Source organism: Seriola aureovittata, chromosome 23, assembly GCF_021018895.1.
Source record: "Seriola aureovittata isolate HTS-2021-v1 ecotype China chromosome 23, ASM2101889v1, whole genome shotgun sequence".
NCBI classification, from domain to species: domain Eukaryota; kingdom Metazoa; phylum Chordata; class Actinopteri; order Carangiformes; family Carangidae; genus Seriola; species Seriola aureovittata.
In genome coordinates this window covers 19,809,397-19,829,356 of record NC_079386.1, presented here as the reverse complement: position 1 = coordinate 19,829,356, position 19,960 = coordinate 19,809,397, and the positions used below count along the sequence as shown (strand labels likewise).

The window sequence follows — 19,960 nt, the reverse complement described above, 5'->3', positions numbered from 1 at the left end:
GTAGTATTCATTTGAGCCACGCCCACCGCGACTGGCAAGTTCCCGCCTCCTAGACAGCGATAACCAACGGGGGCGTTGCTGGGGGGCGGGGCCGATCTCGAGCTCGACCCAGTTTGAAAGTGAACCAACGGCTCCAGTCGCTGCTTCAGCCTCCAAACAACAACAAGAACCCAGGACCCAAATCCCGAAAACCGGTTCGAAGTCTGCCTCCGCCTGTAGCCGGCCCTCCTGACGAGTGAGTACCGCGGTCCATCTTTTGACCGCTGGGTTAGAGTTAGATTTGATGAACTGTAAGTGACAATGACCTGGCTTTGATTTACCGGTTTGGTTTTTTTCTGACGTGCAGGATCCTGTGATAAAAGGTCCGTGAATGAGGCTGGAAAAGAGGGATAAAATGGCCGCTTTAACGGCCAGAATGTGGCGGTGGTGAGCCGTGTTCGCCTCTCTGAGCCTTTCTGTGTGCGCACTCCGGGATGATGGAGACGTGTTGTTGTAAACACGAAACGCCCATTTTGGAGTATGAATGCCAGGAAATAGTCCTGTCCCGTCCATACAACGTTGACCTCTCCGGCGCATAACCGGAGCCCTTCGTTGAAAATGCGTAGCTGTTGTACTGACTCCATATTTCCATTGCAGATGCGAATGATCGGTGTAAAAACTAAGTTGCAGTTAAAGATTTAAATAATCACTAAATAACAGAAAGCCCCATGTCGTTGTTTGTTACGTCACTGTGGTTTAAATGTATTTTTATTAGCCTGCTAGCCCGTTAGCTTGCTGCTAGCGGAGGGGGATGGGGCGGCTAGCTCTGCAGAGGGCGGGAAGCAAATGGTGGCCCATTGTTCTGTCGGAGCTAGCCTGCTAGCACGGCTAGGCTAACTGCAGCAGTCATAGATCTCCATAGACGACACGGCTAGCTTTAGTTTTCCTTCATCTCTGCCGCTCATAGGCTTCCAGTCACAGGCGGAAGGGGGGACCGGTCTACGGCGGGATGTCCCAGCACTGCACCGGGCAGGGAGAGGGTCCAGCACGGGTCGGCGGGCCTCCTATCCCCCCGGTTTAGAAAATGGATCCCACTCTGTTCTTTGTTATTCCCAATCAGCACAGTTAGACTGCTGATGGGCCGTTATGTCCCCCGATCATTAACGGACAACTTTCTGAGGAAGGATGGAGAAAGTTCGTGTCCTTAATGATTGAAAGTCATTTTAATAAAGCATATTTCAACATTTTTACAAGGTTAAATTTTTAATACTGAACAAAATGATACATATGAGTTAAAGGGTCATTCCACCCAAAAACATTCAAAGCTTTTTCTGGTGGGCACAAAAAATACTCTGGATTTTTAAAAAAAAAAAACAAATAAAGGTAAAATATCTTTCAGATGAATGGTTCCAGTTTCTGTGTTGGGGCTCTGATCTGTATGTTCAGTGGACGGTGTCAGGTTCAAAGACGTTACCAGACATAATGAGCCACAACTATCCAACCAACACTGTTTCCTCTCTGAACTGTGAGGCTGTGATACTTCTCTTTGTCAAATGTGATGCTACCCTGACGACATTACCCAGGTTGTTAGGAAACTGAGGACGCTATCTATTGATGTTTTCTAATAATTAATCAATTACATGAGAAGATAATGAGCAAATTAATAAATAATAAAAAATAATTGTTGGTTTGATTCCTTTTGTTAGTGTAAATGTCATCTACTCTGTGGTGTCAGATTTTCTGTGTTCTGTCATGATGAACTGATTCTTAATCTTTTGGAAAAACGTGAAGATCTGAGATGAACAGACAGTTGATGTAAGAACTGAATGACACTGATCAGTATTGAAAACAGGGGTCTTATCTTTTGAGTAAATATTTGATCAATATGTCGACCATGTGAATTATGGTCTGTAACACCATCTTCTGTGTTGAACTGAAATGAAAGAAAAGAAAAAATAACAATGAAATAAAAATAGTTTTCAGAATTATATCAGAACTGAATATGGTTCCCTTCTTCTTTTTGTCTGTGCCCATCTCTCTCTACCTCCTCTTTCTTCTTCTCTCCCTCTGCTCCAGGCCGCCATTATGATGCGTAAAGACGTCAACAAACCGAAGGGGAAGACGTCGGCGTACGCCTTCTTCGTCCAGACGTGTCGAGAGGAGCACCGAAAGAAAAATCCTGAGCAGTCGGTCAACTTCGCGGAGTTCTCCAAGAAATGCTCTGAGAGATGGAAGGTAGGAGAAAGAGAGACGGGCAGACAGAGCTAGAGACAGATGGACAGACAGTTAGAGAGAGAGATGGGCAGACAGAGATAGAGAAAAACAGATGGACAGACGGGTTGAGTTTGAACTTTTTATTTTTTTTAATTGTTTTTATTGTCATTATATTTGTAATGAATTGTTAATGACACTGAGTTGATGGAACCCAGGGTTCATCTGTAGCACTAATGTCTACAGTGTCATATTATTAGGAACACCATGTTGTGAGACCATGTCACACACATCAGGAGAGGGTGAGGTGGAGTTAATGTGAGCTGCTGGAGAATGGTGTTGAATGTCAGTGATGGTGGACCCCACCCACAGGCACAGAGGAGTCCACTGATCCAGATCAGTCCTGGAGAGAGGGAACAAACTTGTCCTGTAACATGTGGACAGATTAGTTTGAAAAATTATGAGCTAACTGAGCAAATTTCACTGAACAAAGTCAAGACAAACTGAAAATCAATAATAATCATAACGTCCTTGACGACCTCATCACAATTAGTCTAAAAATAGCGTGTTAACTGAATCCTTGTGAGGCCTGGGGGGTAGAGACAGGCTGAGACAGGACCTGCTTCAGGTGTTCAGTCTCGTTCTCCGGTCAGGTTGTTCACCTTAGACCTGAGGGCGGGGCTAAACCCTCACAGCCAGCGAGGCGTCTGTGTGAACGGTGACCTGGAGGTGTTGAGCAGCATCATTGGTGTCTGGATGATGGACTTCTTATTGACCACAAGATCTTGAGGGACCAAATCACCACACCATGTCTGATGACGTACACAAACCACCTAATAAAACAACCTAACGCAGTCATATTACACATGTCCCGCCCCTCCACCAATAAGCCAAATGTATGCTTTATAACGACCGAACATGGTGACACTAAAAGTATAACCTGTGGAAACATGGCCATCAGAATCTAAGCTGTAATCACATTTGACTGATGAGTCTTTACATGCAGTTTTATGTCCTAGTCACCATGGAAACTGGGGTCATGGCTCTCCTCTTGAATTTTCTAGGGGCGTTTCCAAGATGTCTGCCCAGTGCAGAGGTTGTCCTGGACTTTGATGAAACTGTTCAGTGTGTGTTGATCCAAAATTTACAGCAGTAGTGTGTGTGTTCAGTACAGTATATAGACTGGTGGGTGGTGATATGTAAACAGTCTGAATTCAGCCTGACATCATGCAGTTCTTATTGGAGCCAGCAGAGGGTCTGTCAGACTGGAGCTCCTGTCTGCTCGTCTCCTGGGTTATTCTCAGTCACTGCTCAGATCTGCTCAGATCTGCCTCTCACATAACTAATCATCATCATACTCACCCACTCTCTAGAGGAGCAGGATAATTAATTTACTACCATTATTACATCATTACTCTGTAGTTATTACTACAGTATGATATCAATACTCTTGCTATTACTACATTATGACATCAGTACTCTGTAGTTATTACAGCAGTAGTAGTTACTCCATTATGACATCAGTAGTCAGTAGTTATTACTACAGTACTTCAGTACTCTGTCATTACTACATTAGTACTCTGTAGTTATAACATGAGTAGTAGTTACTACATAATGACAGCAGTAGTCAGTAGTTATTACTACATTATGACATCAGTACTCTGTAGTTATTACATGAGTAGTAGTTACTACATTATGACATCAGTACTCTGTAGTTATTACATCAGTAGTAGTTACATTATGACATCAGTACTCAGTAGTTATTACTACAGTACATCAGTACTGTCATTACTACATTGTTACTACATTATTACGACTTTATGACATCAGTACTCAGTAGGTAGTACTACATTATTACATCAGTACTCAGTAGTTATTACATGAGTAGTAGTTACTACATTACGACGTCAGTACTCAGTAGTTACTAGTTACAGCACTGCTACTTCAAAATAAAACACTGCCTCTGTAGTTTGTTGCCTTACAAAGTAAAGGTTTGTTCTTTGTTTTCTGTGTTGTGAACTCAGGCTCTGTCTCCCAGTGATAAGAAGTGTTTCGAGGACATGGCCAAGGCCGACAAGGTGCGTTACAACAGGGAGATGAGAGACTACGTCCCACCAAAGGGCTTCGGAAAGAGGGGCCGCAAGAGGAAAGACCCCAACGCACCCAAAAGACCCCCGTAAGACTCAAACACACTGACAAACCATGACTGTCTGTGCCCCTCTTCCACCAGGTGGCAGCACGGAGTGAGATGAAGCGGCAGCTGGTTTACATGTTCTCTCAGGTCATGTTTTATTGATTGTCTGAGCCGTGGAGTCAGACTCTGGTTAAACTTTAACTGAGTATAAGTGAAAATGAAATGGGTCCTGATCTCTGCTGAAACTGAGTCTCTAATCCAGACTACACACCAGCTCTGTACAACAACATGTTTGAATCAACATGCCGGCTTTGCACTAATGAGAAGTTATAAAATAAATGTCACAAAGCAGCTTTAATTCTTGTTTCTTGTTTGTTTCCAGTGTCTGGATCTTAAATCATCTGTCAGTCAACTCATGCACTGAACTGAACTGTGTCCCGTCTGAACACTGTCAGCTGGTTAAACCTTTGAGTCCAGTTTGAAGTTAAGGGGTTATACTGGTTATACTGGAGCCGACAGACTGAAGTTTGTGCTGTGTGTGTGTCCCTGCAGGTCTGCGTTCTTCGTGTTCTGCAGCGAGTACCGTCCCAGTGTGAAGCAGCAGTATCCTGGTCTGTCTATAGGAGACTGTGCCAAGAAACTGGGAGAGATGTGGAGCAAACTGTCCCAGTCTGAAAAACAGCCGTACGAAGAGAAGGCCCAGAAGCTACGAGAGAAATACGACCGGGTGAGAGAGAGGGAGAATTAAAGCTTTTTGTTTGTAAAACTGTAAAGTGTGTGAAGTGTATGGAAACATCTCTGTTGTCAGCAGGTAGAAAACAGGAGTCTCTAAAATCACTAACCCTCTAACATCTGGCTTTTACCTGTGATCAGCATTCACACCTGGGTCACATGACTCTGCAGTGGTTTCAGGTATTTATTTAACACAACATCAGCTGAATATGTTCACCCCTTTGCTGCTGTAACGTCACCTGTCCAGGTGCTGTTAAACAGGAAACGGAGCAGTTACACTTCAAAGAGTGAGCGGACTTTCAAAATAAGTTTTAAAAACACACTGAGAGCAGTCACAACCTGATCTGTTTACCTGTTAGCACGGTGGCTAGCAGCTCACTGTGTGTGTGCTCTTTAACTACATGTGAAGACATCACTTCCTGCAGTTGTGTGTGTCCTCAGTCTGAACAGACAAACTGGACTTACAGTGGTAAAGAAGTCCATCAGCTTTTATTAGAGGGTTTACCTGAGTTAAAACCAGTATACACCTGATGATGAGATACTCATTCATACTCTGTCGTGTCCTACACACCTGTCCACTGAATAAACTGTCTCCTCCTGTCTCTCAGGACATGGTGGCGTACCGCGGCGGCGGCACATATGCCAGGAACCCCGGCTCTTCAGCTCAGGGAGGAGAGGAAGAGGAGGACGACGAGGGAGAGGACGAAGATGAAGAGGAGGACGACGACGAGTAGAGATGACGAGCTGCAGCTGGATGAGAGAGAGAGAGTGTGTTAGAGAGAGAGACAGGTAGGTGTGTGTGTTTCAGAGGTCAGACTGTTTAAAACAGGTGAGAGTGAAGAGGAGGGTCCTCGACAGCTGACCAGAGGAGACAGGGGGTGGGGCTTCACAGCAGGTGTAGGTCCTCTGGCACTTCCTGTTCCAGCTGATTGTAGGCAGATAAGAGGAGGAAGAGAGGGGACAGGTGTGAGATAGGTGAGACAAGTGAGGATGAAGTTAAGGGCGTCTAGCTACCAGCCATTTTTCTGTCTCCATGGAAACGTAGGTTGGTTGACTGATGAGGAGTCAGATGTGATGTTCAGTGACAAGCAGGTAACAGCTCCTGTGATTCAGGCCGGATGTGTGATACTGAGTCAAAGGTCAGAGGTCGGACCCTGAACCATAACACACAGTTTATTTCAGTTCATCCTGAGTGTGGAGCCTGACTAACATCCCGCTCACAGCACTGACCAATCAACTGACAGCTGATCAATTTTAATCATTGATTTTATCAGAGGTCAGAGGAGCTGATAGACATCTTGAACTACCTGATTCAAAGCTGTCGGACGTCATGTGGTTGATGATGTCAGACCTCATCATGTTAGATCATGTGATTGATGACATCGTTTACCTGTAGTCAAACAGACAGGCAGAGAGAGAGACAGGTCGCTCTGAAACACACACACAGGACCACAGAGTGAGTGTGTGTCACTGTGTGTGTGTGTGTGTGTGTGTGTTGCCTTTCTGTAACGTGTGTGTGTGTGCGTGCGTGCGTGTGTTTGTGTGTTGGAGGTCATCTGATGTTAAACTGTCCAACACCAGAGGATAGTAGAGTAACCCCCCCACACAGTTACCATGGTTACCCCTGCACCCTCCCCCTCCTCATACCCCATCATCACCCCTCTGTGTTACCATGGAAGCCCCAGCCCCTCCTCCTGCCCATCATCATCATGTTGTTTTTTATTTTCTTACTGGAGGTTTATTGGAGTTTTTCTGTTCCTTGTTCACTGTCAGAGTAGAAACTTCAACTTTTATAATAAAACAACCAACTGAGGCAAAAAAAAACGTGTCTGCTGTTCTTCTGATGAGCCTGTCCTCCTTTAGGTCCTCATCCTGCCGTGTGTCAGCTCCTCACTGAGCGTCAGTCATGGTGAGAGATGTATGGTCATGGTCCATGTGACAGACCACAGAGTGTTTCATCTTAATCACAGAGCTGCTGCGACCTTCACTAAAGAACTCTGAGCTACCACTTCGACTCCGTTACTATGGCTGACATCATCTACCAAGAACCACAGTGATTGGTCGATGAAAGACCGGTCTGTGCCGGTGAAAACATATACACATCCCGTACTCATGAAAGGTAGTAAGTATTACAGTATGATTACAGTAGTATTACAGACATATTACAATACAATTACAGTAGTATTACAGTACAATTACAGTAGTATTACAATACAATTACAGTAGTATTATAGTACATGGTTTTATGTTTTTCTTCATGTGAAGCACTTTGTGCCCCATTTCTTTTCTGACAGGTGCTATACAAATAAAGCTTATTATTACAGTACTATTGCAGTGATATTAGAGCAGTATTACAGTACTTTTACAGTAGTATAACAGTACTATTATTAGCTTAGTGTGGAGTGGGACCTCTGTCACCACTCAAATATAGAAAGCAGATGTGACTGTCACAATAAAAGTCTTCAGGTCTCAGAGTGAAGAAGACGTTGACAGAGCATCCTCCTGTCTTTCGTCCGTTGTCCATCAGCTGCTTTGCCTCCATTTTCTCTCTGGTCCAAAGTCCGATTGTGTTAATAATAAAAGAATGATCAAGAGACCAATCAAACTGATTGATCAGCCATCAGAGGAGTTGGATCAGTGGAGCTACTTCTGTTCCTGATGTCGACTGTTTCATTTGCGACCTGAGTTCTCTCTGTAGAGGAGACAGAAGACAGGAGACAGGAGACAGTGAGACAGGGACAAACGACCAGGGACAAACAACTAGAGACAAACAACTACAGACAAACAACACTGACCTTTAACCTGGAGACTCAGTGTTTTCCCTCTCAGCAACAGTCCCTCCCTGCTGCAGACCATACATCTGTATTCTCCTGTGTCTCTGACTGTGAGGTGTTTCAGGGTCAGACTGAGGTCTCCAGTTCTCAGTGGATCTTCCTTCATCTCTGTTCGGTCTCTGTAAACCTGGTTCTGTTCTTCAGGTCTGTCAGAACCGTTCTGATACACATGGACCTTCTTGTCATTGTTCCTCCACACCACTTCAGCGTCTTGGGAAAGGTGAGCTGTGGTCTTGAAGGGCAGCTGGACAGACTCCTCCCCTTCCTTCACCTCCACCTCTTGGTCTGAGAGGAGAACAAAGCACAACATGTTTTTAATCTCTTTATTGAAGGATTACAAAGTTGTAGAGAAAACCTGAAGCACAGAATCAGATCAGGCCAGAAGGGAACAGGGGACACTAATCTAGTAACTAATGCTGTGTCTCAGTCTATACTCACATTTGCTATTTTGAGGGCATGAGTGTGTTCATACAGACCAGTACAGCAACAAACAGTGACTAGGGTTGAACGATTAATTGCTTTTGCAATAATATCTCGATATGATAAAACGTGGTTTTCCAACCTAAAAGGCTGCGATTACACTCCGGTCACATGACGCGAGAGCAGAGCAGTCTGTTGTATTACAGAGCCACTGTGGAAACTAGTGTCTACGAGGAGCAGGACGTCAGTGTGGAACTGTTTTGGCTTTAATAAAAAAGATGCTGCACAGCGTCAGGTATTGTGCAGAACCTGCCTTGATACTGTTGCTACCTCACGGGGCAACACTACTAACCTGTATCAGCACTCAGCCATGTTTTAGTTGCATCGCTAAAACACCGACCACCAGTGTGTCTAGTAAGCCAAACACCACCCGACAAAGATCACTGACCGAAACGTCCGAAACAACTCCATATGACAATCATTCCAAACGGGGAAATTACTCTGAGTTAATAACAGAGTTCACACAGATACGATGCCTCTCAGCGCGGTGACCAAGCCTGTGTTTACGACTTTGATAAATACACCGGAGAGGCAGTTCTTCGCTACTACAACTGACCTGTGGTCAGGCTGTACGGCGGAGCCATGTCAGAGTCTTAAGCTCGCTGCCTTCAAACTGTCTACCCTGATGACCACACGGGGGAAAACATTGCAGCTCGCCAGCTGGGATCTCCATGAAGAGAACCATGTCTGCATGACGACAGACTTTGCAGTTTTACATGTTCACAAGCCTGTTAAACAAACACAGTCAATGAACTACTGTGACTGAAGTGGTTGAATAAAAATATGTCATTCATATCAATTCATGCGTCATCTAATTTCCTCATGACACAGGCCTGGCCTCAGGAAGAACAGGTCATGGTTAATCTATCTGGTATTGTGTTAGTCATAATAGAGAATGATTTATTGCTTGTGTTTGTTGAATAATACAGAAGGAATTTAAAAAATATAATTGCACATTAAATCGCAAAATTTAAAACAATTAGATTATTTTCCCAAATCGCTCGGGCCCAGCAGTGACTGTTAGAACCTGAACCTGACACTCCTCACCCTGAGCAGACGCCGTATTGACTAATGAAGGGGGAAATGGCGGCAGAGGAAAGAGGACACATCTGACCTTTGATCTGGAGCTCCACCTTTTTCCTCATCAGGATGTCTCCGTCCTTGTAGACAGTGCAGGTGAAGGTGTCTCTCTCTCTCTCTGTGGGGTGTTTCAGGGTCAGACTAAGGTCTCCAGTTCTCAGTGGATCTTTCTTCATCTCTGTTCGGTCTCTGTAAACCTGGTCCTGTTCTTCAGGTCTGTCAGAACCGTTCTGATACACATGGACCGTCTTGTCACTCTTCCTCCACTCCACCTTCACGTCTTCAGGCAGGTGAGCTGTGGTCTTACAGGACAGCTGGACAGACTCCGCCCCTGACTCCACCTCCACGACGTCATCAGCTGTTCAGACGACAGCAGCAGAACATTTCTAAGGAGCTATTAAACTGTTCTTATCTTTTATTTATGTTGTTATCCTCGTCGGCCATGTTTTTTTCTTCCATAGACTTTTCAGTGGCTAACTACTGCTACATACTTGGTGCTACAGAAACTATCAAACATTCAGCTTCTTCAGGACATTTGTTTTTACTGGCAGATCTCTAAGAGCCAAACAGCTGAGACATTTGTACAACCTGTTGCCTGGCAACAAACAACAAACAGCAAATATCCCAATCAGATTCTCTCCCACCATCGCCCAAATTATCTGCAGATCAACCCTGTTTGTTTGCTGCACATCTTCCTGTGTCAGTAGATGGTAGTTAATAAACAAGTCATTTAGTTGTTGTCCTGGGCCTGTGTGTGTGTGTGTGTGTGTGTGTGTGTGTGTGTGTGTGTGTGTGTGTGTGTGTGTGTGTCTCAGACTAGTTTAACCATTTGTGTGAAGTCTTTAGTAACGGTTGAAAAGTGAGGTCACCATGACCTTTGACCTTTAGCCACCAAAATCTAATCAGTTCTTCCTTGAGTCCTGCTGAATGTTTTAACCAAATGTTAAGTTCTGTCAAGATGTTACTGAGATATTTTGTCCTTGAGAATGAGACAAACCCACGGACGACCTGAAAACAAAATGGCTGCCCCTCTGACTGTCACCGGCGTGGAAAAATAAAAATACTTATTTACTCTACAGTGAGGGCAGCAGACGTAGGTTGGACGTTTATGCCCCTGTCCTACATTCTTTGAAGTGGCGGGTGATTGGACCCTGTCTCAGTCATTAGGTGACGTAAAGCAAACAGGATGTTACATCATAATCCAATCAGAGTAGACGTTAAAGGTTCGGTTGGTTTCAGTCTGTCTGTAAAGAGCTGAAATAAGGTCATCGGCTGAGGACGAGACACTAAATCAACTGTCTCTGCTCCCGCCACGCGTTTGTCAGTCATCCCTGCTGGAAACCAATCAGGCGCCATCACTGGCCGAACTCTTCTGCTTTTCTTCAGGCTAGCATTCGGTGGTGTAGAGGTACGTTCCAGTCTGACTGTACGATGTTTATGAACTCTACACGTTTCCTGTTCCATTCACACTGTTCAGACCCGTGGATCAGCCGCCATGTGGAGGTCACACTCATCAAAGACTCAGTAACATACAGACCTTCTCTGTCCTTCCTCCTTTTATACATGACACCAGCTGCAGCCAGGAGAACCAGGAGAACCAGGGGAATCAGGACACCTGGGAGAACCTTGGGCCAGACTGGAGGAGGTTCTGTAGTCGACACAAACAACAACATGAATCCACTTCTACTCTGACCTCTGACCTGTTTCTACAGAGCTGACCTCTGACCTGTATCTACTGTATACTTCTGTATCACTGACCTGTGACCATCAGCTGTACTTCTTCCCGGCTCAGTTCTAGTCCAAACTCTCTGATGATGCAGGTGTAGGTGCTGCTGTCCCTGATGGTGGGTCTTCTCAGAGTGAGGCTGAGGTCTCCGGTCTGCAGAGCGTCCGTCCTCATGGACGTCCGGTCTCTGTACTCCTGGTTCTGGTCTTTGAGGTCGTCTCCTCTCTGGTCACATGCATGAACAAACGAGCCCTTGAGCTCTTCACGGCTCCACACCACGGTGGAGTCTTTAGAAACCGAGACATTCACCTGACAGGGCAGCAGGACAGACTCCGCCCCCTCATACACTTCTACACCCGAGGCATGCTGGGAAACTGTGAGGACACAAACAGACACAATCAATCAGCCAGTAGCTCACTGACAGTCTGAATGAACTATGACCCTGGCACCTGTTTGCTTTTCCCACCAGTGAAATCACTTCACCTGGCTAACCCTCACTCACCCGCTCACCTGTTCCCCAGTCCTTCCTGTACCTCCTGGTTCACCTGCTCTCCGCTGGCCTGTCTGTATGATCCCGACCCTTACCTGTTCACCTGCTCACCTGCTCTTCACCTGCTCTTTACCTTTTCACCTGCTCTTCACCTGCTCACCTGCTCTTTATCTGTTCACCTGCTCTTTATCTGTTCACCTGCTCTTTATCTGTTCACCTGCTCTTTACCTGTTCATCTGCTCATTACCTGTTCACCTGCTCTTACCTGTTCACCTGCTCTTTACCTGTTCATCTGCTCATTACCTGCTCACCTGCTCTTTACCTGTTCACCTGCTCTTTACCTGCTCACCTGCTCTTTACCTGTTCATCTGCTCATTACCTGTTCATCTGCTCATTACCTGTTCACCTGCTCATTACCTGCTCACCTGCTCTTTACCTGTTCATCTGCTCACCTGTTCACCTGCTCTTTACCTGTTCACCTGCACTTTACCTGTTCATCTGCTCATTACCTGTTCATCTGCTCTTTACCTGTTCACCTGCTCTTTACCTGTTCACCTGCACTTTACCTGTTCATCTGCTCTTAACCTGTTCACCTGCTCTTTACCTGTTCACCTGTTCACCTGCTCTTTACCTGTTCACCTGCTCTTTACCTGTTCATCTGCTCTTAACCTGTTCACCTGCTCTTTACCTGTTCACCTGTTCATCTGCTCATTACCTGTTCACCTGCTCTTTACCTGTTCACATGTTCACCTGCTCTTTACCTGTTCACCTGCCTCCCGAGTCCCGCTCGTGTTTTTAAAGGAGGTGGGTGGAGGTTTTCTTACCGCACAGGAGGATCACAAACACCGCAGACATCTTCTTTTTCTCTGAAACCACACCGACCAAAGTCCCGGTAAATCCGCTCCTTCTTCCGGAACCGACCGTGACTGACGCATGAACACAAGTTAACTTTCGATTTCTACAGGAAGTCTTCTGTACAGGTAGAACCTTCACAATAAAAGCGTTTAGCGTGAGACGCGCTGCAGTGAGTGTTGTGTCACACAGACAGCCGACAGTGGTCACACAGGTGATTCAACACCTGGTTAAACTCCACATCACAGGACTCAGTCTGAGCTGCTGTTCCTAATAAACTGACAGCTGAGTGTGTCTGTTGTCTGGCAGTGGATCAGGTGACAGTACCTGTCTCCATGGTAACCCATTGTTGTGTCAGGACTTCCTGTCTGAAGGTGGAGGCAGCAGCACCGTCACACTGACGGTTTTCAGTCGTAGTCTTTATATTTTAACTCCTGATTAAAATGTTCAAAACGACATAATTTATTCAAATAAATATTTCTATTCGCTACTTTTCATCTGGCTTCTGTAATATTTTATGAGGCAGTGTCAGAAACCTGGAAACAGGATCAGAATCTGGGACTATGGACACACTGAGTCCTGGAGCTGGTTTCAGTTGAGTCCACTGTCTCTGTCTCTGTCTCTGTCTCTGTCTCTGTTAGAAACAGTGAGGATGAGGAAGGAGGAGGAAACAGGATGAAGACTCACAGTGAACAAGTGAAAAGCAGAAGTGGGTTTGGACTCTCACAGCTGTGGTGGAGCTGTGGAAACATGGTCACATGATTCAAAATGAAGGACAGATGATCTGCACCTGTCTCAGCCAGAGTCTCCTGATCCATCCTCTTCCTCTTCTCTGGGTTCAGGTCTTTGTGCAGGAGACCCAGCAGGTTCCAGACCTCCCTCTGTCCAGTGATGGTCTCCAGCTCCTCCTCTGGGATCCTGAGGCGTTCCCAGGCCTGATGGGATATGTAGTCCCTCCATCAGGTTTTGGGACTCTTCCCAGTGGGACTTGCCTGGAGGAAGTTTCCCAGGAGGATCCTGAGCAGATCCCTGAACCACCTGAACTGGTCCAGACTCCCTGAGGAGGAAACCTCCTTCACTCCTCTGTATCTGTGAGCTCAGTCTGTCAGTCTTAGTCTGTCAGTCTCAGTCTGTCTGTCTCAGTCTGTCAGGCTCAGTCTGTCTGTCTCAGTCTGTCTCAGTCTGTCAGTCTTAGTCTGTCTGTCTCAGTCTGTCAGTCTCAGTCTGTCAGTCTCAGTCTGTCTGTCTCAGTCTGTCTCAGTCTGTCAGTCTTAGTCTGTCAGTCTCAGTCTGTCAGTCTCAGTCTGTCTGTCTCAGTCTGTCTCAGTCTGTCAGTCTCAGTCTGTCAGTCTCAGTCTGTCTCAGTCTGTCAGTCTCAGTCTGTCAGTCTCAGTCTGTCTGTCTCAGTCTGTCAGTCTCAGTCTGTCTGTCTCAGTCTGTCAGTCTCAGTCTGTCAGTCTCAGTCTGTCTGTCTCAGTCTGTCAGTCTCAGTCTGTCTCAGTCTGTCAGTCTTAGTCTGTCAGTCTCAGTCTGTCAGTCTCAGTCTGTCTGTCTCAGTCTGTCAGTCTTAGTCTGTCAGTCTTAGTCTGTCAGTCTCAGTCTGTCTGTCTCAGTCTGTCTCAGTCTGTCAGTCTTAGTCTGTCAGTCTCAGTCTGTCTGTCTCAGTCTGTCAGTCTCAGTCTGTCAGTCTTAGTCTGTCAGTCTCAGTCTGTCAGTCTCAGTCTGTCTGTCTCAGTCTGTCTCAGTCTGTCAGTCTTAGTCTGTCAGTCTCAGTCTGTCTGTCTCAGTCTGTCAGTCTCAGTCTGTCAGTCTCAGTCTGTCAGTCTCAGTCTGTCTGTCTCAGTCTGTCTCAGTCTGTCAGTCTTAGTCTGTCAGTCTCAGTCTGTCAGTCTCAGTCTGTCTGTCTCAGTCTGTCTCAGTCTGTCAGTCTTAGTCTGTCAGTCTCAGTCTGTCTGTCTCAGTCTGTCAGTCTCAGTCTGTCAGTCTCAGTCTGTCTCAGTCTGTCAGTCTCAGTCTGTCAGTCTCAGTCTGTCAGTCTCAGTCTGTCTCAGTCTGTCAGTCTCAGTCTGTCTGTCTCAGTCTGTCTGTCTCAGTCTGTCTCAGTCTGTCAGTCTCAGTCTGTCAGTCTCAGTCTGTCTGTCTCAGTCTGTCTGTCTCAGTCTGTCTCAGTCTGTCAGTCTCAGTCTGTCAGTCTCAGTCTGTCTCAGTCTGTCTGTCTCAGTCTGTCTCAGTCTGTCAGTCTTAGTCTGTCAGTCTCAGTCTGTCAGTCTCAGTCTGTCAGTCTCAGTCTGTCTCAGTCTGTCAGTCTCAGTCTGTCAGTCTCAGTCTGTCAGTCTCAGTCTGTCTGTCTCAGTCTGTCTGTCTCAGTCTGTCTCAGTCTGTCTCAGTCTGTCAGTCTTAGTCTGTCAGTCTCAGTCTGTCAGTCTCAGTCTGTCAGTCTCAGTCTGTCTCACTCTGTCTCAGTCTGTCAGTCTCAGTCTGTCAGTCTCAGTCTGTCTGTCTCAGTCTGTCAGTCTCAGTCTGTCTCAGTCTGTCAGTCTCAGTCTGTCAGTCTCAGTCTGTCTCAGTCTGTCAGTCTCAGTCTGTCAGTCTCAGTCTGTCAGTCTCAGTCTGTCAGTCTAAGTCCGTCTGTCTCTGCCCAGAGCTCTGGACCTTAGGTGAAGACAGGGACGAAGATCCACCGGGACATCAGAGCTTAGTTTTCACACTCCGCTCCTCTTCAGGACGACGGTCCAGTACAACGTGCAACGTCCTCGCTCCGTCCTCCCCTCACTGAGGACCAGACCCAGATACTTCAACTTAGTGATGGTGAACTGAAGCTTCATGACGCTGTGAAACGGTCCAGCTTCAGAAAAGCTTCATTTCCTGATGCTTCATGTCGACAGAGATGAAACAGAGCAAACACAAACCAGCATGAAGGAAACCAGGACTGTATGTTTATTCTGAGCAGACTTTAATAATAATATAATATAATATAGTATAATGATTACTGTAAAAGCAATCAATATACAGTATGCTCCTAAATATATATCTCAGTTATCTTCAAGCATCTAAACTAATGTTTCACCTCGGTGCTCGTGTTTTAGAGAAGAAGAAGATCAAAGTGTCGTGAGCTGGAGAAGACTTAGTTTTTCACACTGGATTCATCATAAATACAATCAATCAATCAGTCAATCAGTCATTCAGTCAATTAATCAATCAGTCAATCAGTTGAACTCTGACCTTGTGAGCGACAGGGTTCAGTCTGACTGAGGCAGCTCAATAAAACCATCCAGTGTGATCACTCTCAATGATTGATACATTATATATTAATATTTACACATCATCACTCACTCACCTGGAAGATACAAGCCCGGACTGACTTGTTCCCCCAGTAATGTTATAACATTATGTAGATGTGTTGTTACCATGGTAACCTGGCATTAAATATGAAAGTATTGAATAACATGACACAAATATGAAGCTACACTTTACAACGAAGAGATAAAGATGAAATTACTGAGAAAGTAATATTTATATAACGACATTATTATTATTATTATTATTATTATTATTATGATTATTATTGCGTGATAATACAACATGCTGGCGACATGTTACATGGACACGATGTGTCAGTAACCCTCTTCACAATGAGCACAAACATTCACCTGGACTCAAGGATGAACTTATTACATTTTGGTGGTCAAAGGTCAAAGGTCAGTGTGACCTCACAAAACACTTTTTAGCCATAACTGAAGACTTCACAAAGAAGGTGTAAGTGTATCTGACTGTGCATAAACAGGATGTGACCTGAAGCTGGAACATGTATGAGTTAAACATGACTCGTTGTTCAGAGGCAGGAACAGAAACTGGAGGCAGACATTGAAATATCAAGCTCAGGTGCACAGGTGTGTCTGTGGTCAGCTTCTACTTTACTCTGCTGTGGTTTCATCCTCGTGCTGCTCAGAGTGAGCTGCTGCGTTCGTCTGAGAATCTGACGCGTCCGACTGAAATCCCCCTTCAGTCCCACGGATCCCTCCAGGTGTGACGCCGCTTCTTCATCAACTTCAGTATTTAACAGAAAATAACCTCCGAGTCGACGTGAAGAGGACCAGGTTTGACGGTCAGTGTCATTTGGCCAGTTCAGCATAATGTGATAAATTCAACACTGAGCCTGAGCTGACTGGGTGTCCATATACTTTTGGCCATGTCGTGTATGATATACAAGCATCGGGACAGTGGCATGGTCACATGGAGCACAGCCAATGAGGTGCTGAGGTCGTCAACAGGAAGTGGTGAAGCTGAAGGCGTCTCTCTGCTGCACAGACTGACGGTCAGTCGTCACGGAGACAACATGAAGACTCCACCTGTCTCTCTGCTGCTCGGTGAGTCCACACACTTCTACTGTCACTCAGTCACTCACTCGCTCACCTCTGACCTTCAGTGACCTCTGTCCTCTTGTTGCAGGTGTGTGTGTGCTGCTGTCTGGACAGACTGTTTCTGCAGGTGAGAGAGAAAACAGTTACTGACTGTATCTGAATGTGAATGTCTCTCTCTTTCTGTCTCACTCTGTCTCTCTCTGTCCTCCAGTCTCTCTGAATGTCAGTCCAAACCTTCAGCAGTTCTTCATTGAAGACTCAGTGTCTCTGAGTTGTATTGGAGGAGGACAGACAGGTGGACAGACAGTTGGACAGACAGGAGGACAGACAGTCAAGAGGACCAGTGGAGGACAGACTGGTGACTGTGGTTCAGGATTTGGGACCTCTGATGGTTCCTCCTGCAGAGTCTCAGGTCTCTCCCAGTCAGACTCTGGAGTTTACTGGTGTGAGACCAGTTCAGGAGAGACGAGCCTCCAGGTCAACATCAGTGTGACTCTTAAAGGTACAGTAACACTTTCAGGTCATGTGATCGGGAGTAGATTGGTGGTTTACAGAAACCTGCTCTCTCTCTCTCTTCCTCTATGACACTCTGGTTCCTTTTTGCTGCGTAGATGGCCCTTTTATTCTGGAGATCCCTGCACTTCCTGTGATGACAGGAAGTGATGTCACTCTGCGCTGTAGAAACAAAGATGGTTCCACACGTGCAGCTTATTTCTTGAAGAACGGGATCCACACAGGAGACAGAGTTAAAGTCCAGGAGTTGTCCATCAGTAGAGTCCAAGAGTCTGATGAAGGTTTCTACTCGTGTTCTACTGATCTGTTTGGACCGTCTCCTCAGAGCTGGCTGAGGGTCAGAGGTCAGGACGCTGACATCACTTCCTGTTTATAGACAGTTTATCATAATAAACTGATGACTTATCCTGTCTTTACAGCCCCTCCTCCTCCCCCCTCTGTGTCTGTGTCCAGACTCTTGTGCCATCTAGTGGCCGTGTGTCCATACTGCGTCTGCACTGTCCTCATGGTGTCCATGTGCTGCAGCAGGAAGACAGGACGCAGACCAGCTGTCTCCATGGAGATGACCCTGTGTGTCGAAGAGTATGATGACCTCACTGCTGATGTCATCACAGAGCGTGAGCTGTGAGCTGAATATGACTCACACAACATAAACTGCTTCACCTGGTTCTCTCTACTTCCTGTTTCACCTGTAATTATCTTTTTATTCCTCCACCTGGTGACGGTGCAGCAGCCATTTTGTTTTCAGGTTGACTGTCCGTGTGTCTCATTCTCGTGGACACGATGTCTCAGTAATGCCTCGACAGAACTTCAAATTTGGTAAAAACTTTCACCTGGACTCGAGGACAAAGTGATTCGATTTTGGTGGCTAAAGGTGAAAGGTCACGGTGACCTAAGAAAAACACTTTTATTTTATCTGTTGCGGAGGCAGACAACCAGGTGATGGTGGTTTCTACATCGTTATTTAAGTTTCTTTATCAATCAATAATCTGTCAGGTGGACTTTGTGTTTGTCTTCTATGAACAGATCGATGAGTCTGTTGGAAAAATGCTTCTGCTTCAATAAATGATTCAAACATGTTCAAACGTTTCATGTCAGTCCATTTACAAACTTCAGAGGTCGAACAGCTGATGGTCCGATGAGCGTTAATTCTGTAATCACGATGTTTATGATCAGCATCGTCACATGAAGAACATTTCTACAGTTCCCCTCAGTGGCTCCTCTGACCATCAGCTCTGACTGTACGACTGAGACACTGAGCGTCACCACCTGTCACACAGACACCTCGGCTGTTTGTCCTCTCCAGGTGTTTGGAGAGGACAGGTCACCTGGAGGAGACAAACACCTGAGAAAAATATACAAATGCAAACGTGAAAAACTACAAAGTAAAAGTGTGAGATTGAATCACAGAGAAAACGTGTGAAGACGAGACATTCAAAGAAGACGAACAGTATCTGAGGAGAAAATGACACGAGGTGTGAAGCGGGTCCACAGCTGAGGACTGATGCAGATGTGCAGAGAGGGGAGGAGCTGAACAGCTGGACAGTCACAGTGTTGAGCTGCAGCTGTCCACCACCATCCACAGTCCACTTCTGTAGGTGGAAGGTCTCCATGTTGAACTTGAAGTCTGAGGTGCACAGGCTGAAGACAGGAGGGGACAAGACCGTCCCCTGTGGAGCTCCAGCACTGCTCACCACCATGTCACCATGATGGGTCGGAAGTTGAGGTGTACATTGGATCTCATAATCCCGCCTTGAGACAAAAGGTGGAGTCAAACCAAGCAAGCCAAAAAGCTCACCATGACAAACATGCAAAAGAGTGCACCTTTGCAGCAGGAGACTATGGATGTGGACCTAAATGGGTACCAGGACTGAAACAGGAGACCAGGACCAGTTGCTTACACAGTGCTGCTGGGAAATGGTAAAGTTGTCAGGAGACACGTGGATCAACTGTTCAGCAGACAGGAGCAAGATCTGCAAGTTCTGATACCAGATTCGACACCTGAAGAATATGTGGTACCTCCACAGTGACCAACACAGGGCCACAGGACACAAGCACTACACGAGTGGATGATAAAGTTTCCGCTACGGTGAAACAAAACAAGGAAAACAATACACCTGGTGGTTCGCCCACTAAGGAGTTGTTCAGATCTCAAAGAAACAGGAGACCACCAGCCCATATGAAGGACTTTGTCGTGAAGTAAAAGTTTAAGATGCAGAGAAAAGATAGTGTTTTCTTTAAGTTGAGGAGGGTCGTTCGACAGTAAAAACTAACCCTGACCCTAACGCTGGGAATGAAAGGTTAATGGTTTTCAGATTTCTATATATTTTTTGGTTTATAAAAAGATAAGAAATATCAAAGAGGATGCTCGTGTCTATGTTTGGTCACACAGTCAGTTGTCATAGTCATGTTGTGTCAGATTACCTGTAAACTATGATGCTGTTTGAACTTAAGAGGGGGGGGGGGGTGTTATAGTGGCTCTTGCATGTTATTAAAGCTGGAGGCCTGTAGAGGGCGCCACTGTATGTGGCATCTGGGGATGATGCAGTGTGTGAACAGGAGAGTCAC

General features: G+C 45.8%; 3 protein-coding genes across 5 annotated transcripts; 2 read left to right on the top strand and 1 right to left on the bottom strand.

Annotated features, from left to right (window-relative positions):
* Positions 1-90: 90 nt before the first annotated feature.
* On the top strand, positions 91-6,880 carry hmgb2b (high mobility group box 2b). Its single transcript, XM_056369044.1, has 5 exons — positions 91-235; positions 2,056-2,214; positions 4,215-4,366; positions 4,877-5,051; positions 5,665-6,880. Exons 2-5 carry the CDS (start codon positions 2,065-2,067, stop codon positions 5,788-5,790), a joined length of 603 nt encoding a protein of 200 aa, XP_056225019.1. The 5' UTR covers positions 91-235; positions 2,056-2,064; the 3' UTR covers positions 5,791-6,880.
* On the bottom strand, positions 6,568-13,634 carry LOC130164299 (uncharacterized). The gene is made up of 6 exons (XM_056368949.1): positions 12,491-13,634; positions 11,209-11,550; positions 10,988-11,098; positions 9,485-9,808; positions 7,852-8,175; positions 6,568-7,748 (listed from the first exon to the last, which is right to left on the bottom strand). Exons 1-6 carry the CDS (start codon positions 12,519-12,521, stop codon positions 7,657-7,659), a joined length of 1,224 nt encoding a protein of 407 aa, XP_056224924.1. The 5' UTR covers positions 12,522-13,634; the 3' UTR covers positions 6,568-7,656.
* Positions 13,635-15,148: 1,514 nt separating this feature from the next.
* LOC130164322 (Fc receptor-like protein 5) lies at positions 15,149-18,874 on the top strand. 3 transcript variants are annotated; one of them, XM_056368992.1, is made up of 6 exons: positions 15,149-16,623; positions 16,729-16,885; positions 16,968-17,006; positions 17,091-17,381; positions 17,491-17,736; positions 17,812-18,874. In XM_056368992.1, exons 2-6 carry the CDS (start codon positions 16,744-16,746, stop codon positions 18,018-18,020), a joined length of 927 nt encoding a protein of 308 aa, XP_056224967.1. In that variant the 5' UTR covers positions 15,149-16,623; positions 16,729-16,743; the 3' UTR covers positions 18,021-18,874. The 3 variants fall into 3 exon arrangements, with proteins under 3 accessions (XP_056224967.1, XP_056224966.1, XP_056224968.1); XM_056368991.1 differs by having other exon boundaries at positions 15,149-16,885; XM_056368993.1 differs by having other exon boundaries at positions 15,149-16,885; positions 17,846-18,007.
* The last annotated feature ends 1,086 nt before the right edge of the window (positions 18,875-19,960 follow it).